Here is a 13,608-nt window from a genome sequence, read left to right as displayed (position 1 = left end):
AAACAGACCAATTGACCGTTTTCATCGGACATACCGATCATGTGTGGGCCCCATCGGTTTGTTTTCCATCGGTGAAAAAAATAGAACATGTTTTAAAATGTTCCTATGGATAAAAAAACAATAGAAAAAAACAATAGTCTGTGTGGAAGTCCATCGGTCAAAAATCCACGCATGCTCAGAATCAAGTCGACGCATGCTCTGAAGCATTGAACTTAATTTTTCTCAGCACGTCGTTGTGTTTTACATCACTGCGTTGGACACGGTCGGATTTTTGACTGATGGTGTGTAGGCAAGACTGATAAAAGTCAGCTTCATAGGATACCTGACGAAAAAATCCATCGGATTAGATTCCATCAGATATCCGATCGTGTGTACAGGGCTTAACATTCCAGGCATGCTGTGAATGATAATTGCCACAGTTGTGTGTGCTCTCAAGCAAACTGTCATGCCATCAAGTGACAGGTGTCATAAATGATCACATGTGTAGCAGCATGGCAACTGCAGATAAGACAGAGATTTAGAAGGAGGGCATAAGCATATGGGCATGACAACATGGACATGTGTTGCCCCTCCCTTTCTTAATATAAGCAAAAATATATATTTATATGTTAACATATTATAGGGTAATACCACTTTAAATATGCAAAATAGAAACAGGTGGGAAAACGGGAACCAGCAGACTAGGATATGCATCACGTGACCTCTGGGAAATGCAGAATAATAAAGTTCAAGGAAATTTATCAATAAATAATATATTGAAATTAAGTTGTTATTCGTTGAAAATTTTATTTAAATCCGAAAAATGTGCTGCGGCCATAATTTTGCCACTCAATGGTGTCTGTGTTATTTATTTGGTCAATTTAAGTTTGATTATAAACAAAGGGAGAAAGTGCAATCTGCATTCCCATAAGATGACAGCTTCCTTGGCTGTAGGATAGAAGGGTTTAGTTCCACTTATGCGAATCCCAATATTTTAAAGCAGTGCAATTACACTCAAAACATCTCATTTATTTGCATTGCTCGTTATTGCAGCTTATTTTAAAATATCTTTAATCAATGAGCAATTGCTCTTTTTATTCTGCAGAGAAATCATATTACGCAGTGAGTTGTCAGAGAACTGGGTAGTATCTAGTCATGTGGCTGAACATAGCTCTTACAACTCTTATTTTCACGTTTTTGTCATATGTGTAAAAACAACAATACATTGTAGTAAGAGATCAATATATTTTATAATTACAGGGGAAATCTGTGCTTTTAAAATCCATGGTCCGGATACACCTTTTGAGGCTGTTGTGCTGAACCGGACATCTGGGGAAGGTCGACTCAGAGCTAAAGGACCTATAGACTGTGAACTACAAAAGGAGTACACATTCATCATCCAGGCGTATGACTGTGGGGCCAGTCCAAGTGGGGCAAACTGGAAGAAGTCACACAAGTGAGTCATTTGTGCTCTGTCAGGGTTAACATTTAATCCATAACTTCATCAAACAATTTAAATCAATCAAAAACATGTGTATATTACCAATGTGTGTTTAGGTGTTGTAGATATAAATCAGATGTACACCTTTAAATGTTGAGTATAGTGAGAAATGTTCATGTTGAAAACATTGTCACAACATGTCTGATTTTTTATCCAGCATGTTGGTGTAAAGAGCAATTATTGCATACAAATTATAGTAGCATATAGCAGCCAATCACATTCATTGTTCATTTTAACTGTGAGTAAACAAAAAACTCAGTGGCTGCTGGGTTACTGAAATGTTCTACTTTGTGCCTTGCAAGATATTTATATTATGTATTCTCAGAAGCACAAATTGAAAATACACCAGGGAATATTTGTTTCGGTGAAGCAAAGACCGTTTAAAATTCATTTTCCATAGTGGTATTTTAAGCATTTGTTAAAGTGGTTGTAAATTCAGAATGTTTTTTTATCTTAATGCATACTATGCATTAAGATAAAAAGCCTTCTGTGTGTAGCAGCCCCCCTCAGCTCCCCCATAATACTTATCTGAACCCCATCTCTGTACAGTGATGTCCACGAGTGCTTCGGCCACCCAGGACGTTCCTTCTGATTAGCTGAGACACAGCAACACCGCCATTGGCTCCAGCTGCTGTCAATTAAAGTCAGTTAGCCAATCAGGAGAGAGAGGAGGTGGGGCCAAACCTGGGCTATGTGTCTGAATGGACTCAGTTAGCTGTGACTCGGCTAAGGTTCCCCCATAGAAAGCTGCTTGGATCACTTTTATTCATATGACAAGTAAGGTAAATATCCCTAATGGAAATAAACATGGCATGTTCTCTTTATTGAGAGATATGGGGTCAAAAAGACCCCAGATCTTTTTTTTACCTTTAAAATAAAAAATAAAAATATTTTGGACTTTAAGAAAAAAAAATCCATCTATCTTCCCAAGAACCGGAAGTGATGTCGGAGGTCTCTCCAGTCCTCCAAAGGGCAATACTGCCCTCACTCAACTTCTTGACTAGCCATCGACCCCATCAAATCGGTTCTGGGCTTACCAATGGCTCCAATAAGTTAGAAAACGACTGGGAAGTGGTGGAGGGCATCTCCCATGTCGCCTATAAAAGGGATTTCACAGCGAATCTGCCACTAGGACCACTTTTATCTGAAAGCTGGCTGCCTAAGGGAAAGAACAATACTGGGGTTATGGCAGCTAGCTGCTGCCATAACAGCAGTATATAACGTCAAATTCATGATGTAAATTCCCAGTTAGGAGGTCGGCAAGTGGTCTGAAAATTCAATTTCCACATGCTGTATTAAAGCAGTAGTCACTCTGCTAATTGGAGAGCTCTAGTTGCGACTCAGCAGGGAGTTCATTGGACCTTCTGCAGACAGACCACTGTTTTCATGCAGAGGGCAAGGGTTCTTCTCTACAGCATTGTGTCCGGAGCACAGGCTTTTCTACTCTATGCTGCTTTCTAAAGAAAACATATAAGACATTAATATATTTTGCTTTGATGCTACTCAAGTATACAGTATTTGATATATATGATTTAAACCTAATATGGTTTGATGAAGACAAGACAGCATCTGAGCATAGCAGATACTGTACATCCCAGATTTTATTATCTCAAAGCCTTTGTAAGAATATACATTCATAGTACATCTGTGTATTCAATCTACTACAACAAAACTGATATTTACAAAGAAAATAGTGTATTTAAAAAAAGGCAAACTGACAGCTCATAGTCAATTCTTTCTGATAGTAAACAAAGCAGCCGGAGATTCCCTTTATCTATACCAACCACCAAGATTTAGTCTCAACCTTATACCCCATACACACAATCGGAATTTCCGTTGGAAAAAGTCAGACTGACCTTTTCCATCGGAAATTCCGACCTTCTGTATGCCCCATCTGATTATTTGCATCGGAAATTCCGATGAATTCCGTCAGAGTTTAGATAGAGAACATGTTCTCTTTTACTCCGATAAAATTCTGTTGAAATTCCGATGTGATTTTGGTCGGACAAAAGGTCCAACCGTGTGTACGGTGCTTTAGGTTGGCCATAGGTGGATCTATTTTTTTATTTCAATTTTGATCAGCCAAAATTGATCAGCCAAAAGGAAATACTTGTTTCCCTCACCAGGTTTGGCCATAGATGCATCAAAATTCTACTTGTCCCTGTTGAGCCAGCCAACACTATATGGCCAGCTTTAAGCTCCTCCATAATTTTTAGGTAGGGCGGTACTGAATAAGATAAGCCAGTGTATTAGCTGTTTGCTAGTTGTTTGTAATAGTTCTCCTAGCCAGCAATGGTTACTTATGAAGGAAAATGTAATTATGATGTCCTAAGAAAAAAAAATCATGCAAAGCCAGGAGCACATGCCTCTGGACGTGGAATGGCTGGGAAAAATCTCTTTACTATAACTGATCCGGGTGATTTGTTTCCGAGAATCTTTTATACATACTGTGTATACTGTATGTACTATGTAAAATAAAGTGGCAATGTTTTTGTCTCCAAGTCATTCATTTCCTCTTTCCACACTTTCTTGTAAGCAGTATATGAAGCTTTCTGGATCAGCTGCAACAAGCTGAGGTTATGGCGATGCGCTCACCATTTTGCATTCATGAGCATAAGGTTATTGCATTCATTAATGCAAAACACTGCATGAAATATGTATAGCTATATTAATGTGCCCAGCAGCCGCTTCCACATCATTTTCATAATTAATCTGGGATGTTCTTATCCTGCCACACTTATATGGCTTTAACCCCAATGTAAAGGGACATTAGACTGAATTTGAGATATTTATTTTTATGTTTATGTGCTTTCCTTCCTTTTCTTGAGATTAAAGCTATTTTTGTATCTGTAATTATACAGGCAGATGAATTGAAAAAATGTAATAACTCAATTTAGTACCAAAAAATGATATTTAAGTATAGTAATGTCAGCACCTGTCCCTAACCATTGCAGATATGTCTGCCCTCTGAGAGGGGCGATATGTTTGGCATCTTCCATAATATCCCATTAATGTAGGCATGTCCTGTTATTCTTTAGGACTGTAGTCAAGGCACTAACTACAATTTGCATATGCGGCCAATTAAGGGAAGAGGGCAGGCATGGGTGGGGAAAGACCAGCAGTGATCCACTGTTTCACAGGGGTATAGGGATTTTAAGAGGGGCTGAACATAATTACTGTATATCATTTAAAAATATAATACACATTTTTGTATAGTTTTGGACTATGCATTTACTTGTTTGCCTGAAATTCTACATTAAGTTCCTACTTTTTGAGTATGCAGCGGTTCTTTTTACACTACATTCCGGTAATTTGCTGAATATTCCATTGCAATTCCCAACTTCACACTGCATCATCTGAAGCTTTGAAGTACGAAGATGTCTTATTCCTTTTCTAAGCTATTACATACAGACCAAAATGATGTGTTTCCAGATGTTACCATGACAAATATTTTAAAAATTAGGTAACAATTATTCTTAAAACTTGGTTAATTACTTGCACACCTTCAGAGTTTCCTTGAGAATCATTGCTACCGGTTTGGCCAAGATTATTTTTTTTATAGGTTATGCATATTTTAGAGCCTACTGAACTACTAGCTTAGACGATTTCTGTCCTCAAAGATAACTTGGCTTATACACACAGGGAATACATCATTCAGTATGCTAATCACATATCTATATTTTACTTTCTCCTGGATGCACCTAGTTTGGCAACATTTTTACTGAATCAAATTTTACTAAAATCACATTTTATTTGAAGTGGCTATTTAAAGGAGAATTAGGGCCAAAGCCATTTTAGCTATACTTTTCCTGCGAATTAAAGGATTGCGCCTCACTCTGCACTCCTGTGATCCGTATTCAGCAGACAGTGGGATATAGGCCATGTTAGCTAATGTCACTCAGCAGCCAGTCTAGGCTCTGGAGAGATCTTGACTTTAATGTTGGGATCCACCCAGATGCCTGACCAGCAGAAGGCTCAGCCTGTCAGCATGCCTCTGTGCCTCTAAGAGCCTGAGCCAGCTGTTCCCACCGTAGCCCCACACTTTACTTCACTGAGCACTGGAGGGGCAGAGCAGAGAGCTGTTGACTGAAAGTCACAGAATTTCTGCTCACGGCAGACAAAGAACTGAGCAATCAGCATTCTTTGATCACTCAGTAATCAGAGTTATGGGTAGCAGGGGACAGATGCAGCATAAGATCAATGCTGTAGCCTTCTAGATGAGTATGTTTTTTTCTTTTCATTATTGAACTTCTCTTTAATTGCATAAAGCCCGTACACACGATCCTAATTCCTGATGGGAAAAGTTAGACAGACTTTTTCCATCGGAAATTCAGACCGTGTGTATGCCCCATCAGAGTAATTCCATCGGAAATTCCGATGAATTCCATCAGAGTTTACATAGAGAACATGTTCTATTTTACTCCAATGGAATTCCATCGGAATTCCGATGTGAATTTGGTCGGACAAAGGTCCGATCGTGTGTACAGGGCAGAGGTGTCCTACAAATGCATACCTAAATTGGCACTTGCTGAAATTAACTCTATGGCGCCCTTCTACTATCCAGTCACTATACAGGTCATTGGTTTATCATATTTGGCTGAATGTCTCATAATATGTTTGCATCATTACATTTTCCATGGAAGCCTTTAACCACTTCACCTCCGGAAGGTTTACCCCCCTTGCAATATGGCACTGCGTTACTGACAATTGTGCGGTCGTGCAACGCTGTACCCAAATCAAAGTTATGTTCTTTTTTCCCACAAGTAGAGCTTTCTTTTGGTGGTATTTTATCACCTCTGTGTTTTAAAATGTTTGCGCTATAAACAATGAACGACGAAAATGTAGGAAAACATCTGTATTGTTTACATTATTCTCTAAAACACATCCAATAAAAAGCTGTAAAAAATTTAATTTCTTCAGTTTAGGTCATCAGTTTAGGCCAATGTGTGTTCTGCTACATGTTTTTGGTAAAAAAAAATCGAAATAAGTGTACATTGGTTTTCAAAAAAGTTATAGCATCTACAAACTATGGGATATTTAATTTTTTATTTTATTTTTTACTAGCAATGGTGGCAATCAGCGACTTATAGCGGGACTATGATATTGCGGTAGACAAATTGGACACCTAGCTGACACTTTTTTTGGGGACCAGTGACATTATTACAGTGATCAGTGCTAAAAATATGCACTGTCACTGTACTAATGACACTGGCAGGGAAGGGGTTGACATCAGGGTTGATCTAAGGATTAACACTGTGCCTAGGTTGTGCTTATTCACTTTGGGGGAGGTGCGTTGACTAGGGGAAGGCAAAGATCCATGTTCCTGCTTTGTAGAAACACAGGTTCAATACGTTCAATTCTGACAGAACGACAATCTGGTTTGTTTACATAGGCATGTTGGCATTCTGCCTGTGTCCTGTGTAATCGTCGTGTGACGGCGGACATCGAGTCTATGGTACTCACCGCTGGGTTCAGTAGCGGCTTGTGCTCAACATTTTTGGGAGGGCGCAACAAACTTAAAAACTTTTGAAAAAAAATATAAAAAAAATAATCAATTGCAGCCACTGTGCCATCAAATGCTGCCATTGTGCCAATTAAACGCTGCCACTGTACCATCAATTGCAGCCACTGTGCCAGCAAATGCTGCCAGTGTGCCCATTAAATGCAGCCATGGTGCCCATCAAATGCTGCCAGTGTGCCCATCAAATGCAGCTAGTGTGCCCATTAAATGCTGCAACTGTGCCCTAATGGGCTCTCAGTGTGCCCATCAAATTTTTTTTTTTCATTGACCAGTGGAAGTAACAGCCACAACCTCTAACAGGTATAGGAAATTTTACTCTTTAGAAAAAATTAAGATTAAGCTCTTTCTACCGCACAGTGCATTGTCCTAAAAGTTTAGTAAAGTGTCAAAACAGAGTGCACAAAAATACAAACCCAGTCTCATCTCTATAACCCCACATTTTTCAAAATATATGGGTACCACATTCATGACGAAACACATGACTACAAACCAAAAGAGCTTGATGAGTTTGAAGTACTTCAGCAGCATAGATTGCAGGTCTTTCCCTTTTTGCATCCCCTTTTTGTTGAAGAGCAAAAGGCAGACTTGTCTGCCCAACTCTCAGCCCTGCTTGCACTCTCCCTCTTTCTTATTCATTACTTTTCACCCTGCACCACAAGATTCTCCATTTGCATCCACTGCAACACAGCAGAGAAAATTGGTAGTCAGGGAAGTCTAACAACCATATTTATATGATATGATTCATGTTGGAACTCCAATTTTATATACGCTCGCCCTGCCTGGATTTGAGTTGAGGGGTTCTGTGCTTTGACATACACTATGGGCCAGATTCACAGAATAGATACGACGGCGTATCTCCTGATACACCGTCGTATCTCTTGTCGTATCTATGCGGCTGATTCATAGAATCAGTTCCGCATAGATAGCCCTAAGATCCGACAGGTGTAATTGACTTACACCGTCGGATCTTAGGATGCAGTACCTCGGCCGCCGCTGGGTGGAGTTTGCGTCGTTTTCCAGCGTCAGGTATGCAAATTAGCAGTTATGGCGATCCACAAAGGTTTTGGCGTTCATTACGTTGGCGCAAGTCTTTTTTTCCCGTCGCAAAGTTAAGTGGGCTATTAACATGGTGTAAAATTACTCCACCATGTTAAAGTATAGCCGTCGTTCCCGCGTCGATTTTGAATTTTTTTTTCGGCGTAAGTACGTTGCGCACGTCGCGATTCACTAACGCGTCAGGGCCGCCGTAATTTCGCGCAAAGCACATCGGGAAAATTGAGAATGGAGCATGCGCAGAACGTCCGGCGCGGGAGAGCGCCTAATTTAAATGGTACACGCCCCATTTCAATTGGGTGGGCTTGCGCCGGACGGGTTTACGTTACACCACCGCAAGTTTACAGGTAAGTGCTTTGTGAATCAGGCACTTACACTGAAAACTTGCAGCGGTGTAACATAAACGGGTTACGTTGCGCCGCCGCAATTGTACCTGAATCTGGCCCAATATTTTTTGTGAAGTTGCCCTTTAAATTTATAAAAAACATTGTAAAGGATAACTTTGCTTCTAGAGAAGTTGTCCTTTTACATTTCGTACCACCCACTCATTGGGATGGATTTACTAATAGACATATGCACACTGAAATATTTCGCTTCGGAATTTCGTTCTCGTCCAGAAAAATAAATGTATTTAGTTACTCCCAAAATTCGTTTTTATTTATTTAGTTTTTCGTTGGAAATTGAATTTGTCCGAAAATCCGAATAAAATAAGACTGAATCTGTCATTGAAGGCTTATGGTGTCTGACTGTCTGTCGAATGTTCAAAGAAGATTCGACGGAGCAGCAAAACTGTACGACGCTGCAATCATACTTTTCCAGTCGAATGTTCCGCCTACAAGCTATTTAAGAATTCTGATGTTGTATGACTAGTAATAATTATATTTATTAACTATTATTACTAGTCAACCAACAATAGAATTTTTCTATAGCCTATGGGCCGAGCATTTGACTGGAAATGTACGATTGTGGCAGTTTAGCTGCTCCATCGAATCTTCTTAGAAATATCAACAGACACCATAAGCCTTCAATGACAGATTCGATGTTTGTATGTTTTTCGATGCTTTGTCGAATTTTCGTCCTACATGTTGCATTGTCAAGTTAGTTCTAGCTATTTTACTGCTCCTCCTCTTTGGTTATAATCAGCCAATAACATTCATCATCATCATTACTTTTATTTTACTTCCACCCAATTCCAGCTGTGATCTTTTCTCTCTATAATGTCGAATCTTTTCTCTCTATAATGTCAAATCTTTTCTCTCTATAATGTCGAATCTTTTCTCTCTATAATGTCGAATCTTTTCTCTCTATTTAAAATAATCTTGGACTAATAGAGTTAAGGTTAGGCACATTCGACCAACAAAAACGGAAATAAAGCATTTGTTTATGTCAGATTTTTCGGTTTTCGTATTATGTGCATTATTTTTCCTTTGTTAAGACGATAACGAAAATACCTCAAATTCGGACGAAAATGCATTCGGACGAAAACGAATGCACATGTCTATTTACTAAAGGCAAATAGGCTGTTGCACTCTGCAAGTGCAGTTGCACTAATTTTCCTTAGTAAATATAATGTGGTGAAGCTTCACTTTGTAAGGAATACCCAATCAGGGGCAAATAAAATAAGAGAAAAAATGTTTGCATATGTTTGGATGATTGAAATCAGCAGAGCTTTACCACATTTACTAGGCTCTGGGGAAAATAAGTGCAACTGCATTTGCCAAGGGCACAGTCTATTTGCCTTTATTACATCAACCCCAGTGTATCCCACATACCTAAACACTTGCCTATATTCCATTCTGGATATCCTTGATATCCTCATTGTTTGAACCTGTTCAGCACCACACAGCCTTAGCAGACAGAAGCCCCAAATGTGCCACAAGCCTCCTGCACTTTTATGCCCAATACATTTTTGTGGTTGAGACCATACACTTCTGGATGCCTTAGGCCAGTGGTTCTCAACATTTCTAGTGCCGTGACCCCTTGATAAAATTTCCCAAGTTGTGGGGACCCCTAACAGTAGAATTTTTGTAGCGTGGGTTTTCAGCGCTTAAGGCCAGACAAGTATTTTGCTCCCCTAGCCCACGGACATTTAGGAACCCCTACGTCCCATACACTCGTACATTATTAAAACCCCTTCTGGTACATTTTAGGATGTACCACTCTCTCTGTTTTCCTTTTTTTCACTTTTATCTCTCTATCTTAATTTCTTGTCCCCCCACCCCTCTCTCTAGTCATCTTTCCTGTTCTTTCTCTTATTCCTTTTCTGCCTTTTTTCTTTGTTCCTCTCAATCTTTTCCTCTTCTTTCCATGTATTCTCTACTTTTATTCCTTCTCTTACTCCTTGGGAGGGGGGGGGGGGAGCTGGCGAGGAGTTCTAATCAGGAGTTCTGATCAGCCAGCTTAGATGCTCTTGATCAGGGGGGGGGGGGGTGCTGGCAGGGAGTTCTGATCAGTAGGCTTAGATGCTCTTGATCAAAATCCTCTGCTGATCTGAGAACTGTATTGGGAACTTTAAATGGCAACTCTAATCACAGGTAGTGTTACTCAATGTGTCGCCAGCCCTGTGTTGTCTCGCAGCAGTGACACCTTTGCCGAAATCAGGAGATAGGGTCTCCTCCAGCCCTTCCCACTTCACATTTCTCACCAGTCAGCTGACCTCTAGTCTCTAGCCATGCTGTGGACTGAATGGGCGGCCACAGGCTCCAGGGACAGCACTGCTGGATGGCTGTGAAAAGGCTGAGAGTGCTGCAGGCTTCAGGAACAGCCCAGGATTTGGTGACCCCTGGCAAATTGTCATTTGACCCCCAGGTTGAGAACCACTGCCTTAGGCAGTCATGAGTACAGCCCCAGCCAAAGGAACACATTTTGGGAGTGGCACTCACACTGGATAGCCTTGGGGTGTTGCCAGGACTTTTTTTTACAAAGGCTGGACACCTCAATGTAGGGCTGCTTTATAAAAAATCTCTACAGCAGGTTTAAAGATAACTATGTTAAGAGTGGGAAGAATTTTAACCACTTCCTGCCCACGCTATAGCTGAAAGGCAGGCAGCGCACCTTGTGATCTCTGATTCCTTAGGACTCAGCTAATCGCAGATCAGGGTTACGGGTCAATCACAGTGACCTTTTACCACGTGATCAGCTGTGTCCAATGACAGCTGATCATGGAAGTAAACACAAGTTGGTTATCGGCTTTTCTCTCCTTACGCTAACAGAGTGAGGAGTAAAAAAGAGAGCCGATAACTGGCTTGTGTTAAAGGGACATCGGCACTGATAATCAGGGCACTGATTATCAGTGTCCTAATAATCAGTGCAGTCCCAACAGTGCTCATCAGTGTTGCCAATCAGTGCCCATTAGTGCCATCTCATCAGTGATACCTATCAGTGCAGCCACATCAGTTCCTCCTCATCATTGCACACCAGTGCCACCTATCCATGCCCATCAGTGCCATCTATCAGCACTCATCAGTGCCATCTCATCAGTGCCCATCAGTGCAGCCTAGCAGTGCACATCAGTGTAGCCTCATCAGCACACATCAGTGAAGGAGAAAAATTACCTGTTTGCTACATTTTATAGAAAACTATGAGAAATGTTTGTGGGTTTTTTTCTGTCTTTTTTTGTTTTTTTTATCAAAAAATAAAAAAAATCTGTGGTGATTAAATACCAACAAAAGAAAGCTCTATTTGTGTGAAAAAAAAAGATAAAATATAATTTGGGTACAACGTTGCATGACCAGTGTCCAGTGAGCATGCAGTTAAAGGGCAACTTCACTGATTGTTCTTTAAAAGTTTAGAATTTATTCTATTATTAGGCTTTGTTCGGTAAAGCTAGTTTCTTAACTGTATCGAAATACAAAAAAAAAAAAAAGCAAGCAAAATGTAAATGCTTTCACATTTCCATCAGCAACGTGTCTTCATTATAATATAAATATTGTAAAGTCCCTGAACGCCTTTCTCATTTTCTTGAGATTTGTAAACAGTAGGTGTAAACATTTCTCCACTAATAGGGAGAATAGATAGCGTGGCCTGCTGACCCCAGCCTACTATTCTTCATAATTTTCCGCACTGGGAAAATCAAGCCACGGCTGAGTTTTCATATTCAGCTCAAGAAGCCTAGAATTTGGAATAAACTATCATTCAACAAATATAACCAATGCATAAAAAAATAATGTTTTATAAAGGAATTGAATTTCATATTCACTCTTGTATACTACAGGTGCAAATATCCTCTTCTCCTTCACCATTATGCAGTATACTAGGCTTCCGCTTACCATTCTCATTGACATAATTGCCATTCAGCCTGTGTTTTAAACCATGCATTTCTCATCTCACACTGCCTTTGTCCCTTCATCATGAGGCCTCGGTCCCTTCTGAGAGTGAAGAAGAATTACTTTTGTCCATGCTTATTAAAGCCAGCCAGAATTGTGACTGTGTTATTAAATGTAACACTGCACATCACCTTCCCACCAGCAATGCTTTGTAAATGTACCCTTTATAACTGCAAATCCAGCTCTGTGCTAAGATGATCACTTCTCACATACTGTATGTAGAAGTTCTATTATGACCATCCATTAGTGCTTGGTTTATTTCAGGTGTTGCTGTTCTGCCGTATATACTGGTATTAGATGTACCACTAATCACAGGGTTTAAAATAAATAAATAAACACACCTTATAAATGTATTCATCAACCATATTAATGCAATCTATGAATATATACTATTTAGTATCTGTATATTAATATATTTATATATTATTATTATTATTATCGGACACTTTTGACACATTTTTGGGACCAGTGATCAGTGCTATAAAAATGCACTGATTACTGTGTAAATGTTAACACTAGGGGCAATCAAGGGCTTAACTGTGTTCCCTTATGTGTGTTCTAACTGTGGGGGAGGCTCCTTGCAAGATCCGGGTAGCCGAGAAAGGTCTCACTTATATCTTGTGTTTTTAATCTTGTGCAATAAATGTTACTGTTTTAATACTACACTTAGAGAGGCACCCCCCCCCCCTGTTTCTTTTAGATGTTTTGAAGAGTTGCTGGACACACTCTGAGCATGGCTGCCTCTTTTTAAATCACCTCCTTACCGTGGTTCAACTTTATTTTTACCTAAAGACTGACTAATCAAATTATTACAAACTAAGGGCATTGCCTCCTGGAGAGCCAGTTACCAAATTTACCTTCCGTTGACACATTTGGCCCCTTTTGGGGGTAAAAACAGATACTTGCTCCCACTTCTGTGTAAGGGCGCCGCAGCGACCTACGTCATTTATGGTCCCTCCTCCTTCCCCCTGCCGCCTTCTGGGGGACATACAGGTCCCAAAAGACAGCAGGACCAAATAAAAAGTGCTTTAAAAAGAGCGATTCACACATTTGCAGTAGGTCAACAGTTTCCCTTAATAAGATTGCCGTTGCCTGCACCCGAAGCCGATGGGAGAGTCGGCTTCAGGTGCTGACATTGGAAGCTTCCCACGCCTATCGATTAGGAGCATTTAGATGCGTTTTCACGTCGTTTTTTATTGCCTCTAAATGCCCTCCCTTTAATTGCCTGT

General features: G+C 40.1%; 1 protein-coding gene across 1 annotated transcript in view; it reads left to right on the top strand.

The window, feature by feature from the left end:
• Positions 1–13,608, top strand: part of CLSTN2 (calsyntenin 2) — a 1,124,690-nt gene that overhangs the window by 755,042 nt on the left and 356,040 nt on the right. Inside the window, 1 exon segment of the mRNA XM_040349061.1 lies at positions 1,240–1,435. Within this exon segment, the coding sequence (XP_040204995.1) occupies positions 1,240–1,435 (196 nt within the window).

This window comes from Rana temporaria, chromosome 4, assembly GCF_905171775.1.
Source record: "Rana temporaria chromosome 4, aRanTem1.1, whole genome shotgun sequence".
Taxonomy (NCBI): Eukaryota; Metazoa; Chordata; class Amphibia; order Anura; family Ranidae; genus Rana; species Rana temporaria.
This window is presented reverse-complemented; position numbering and strand designations above follow the sequence as displayed.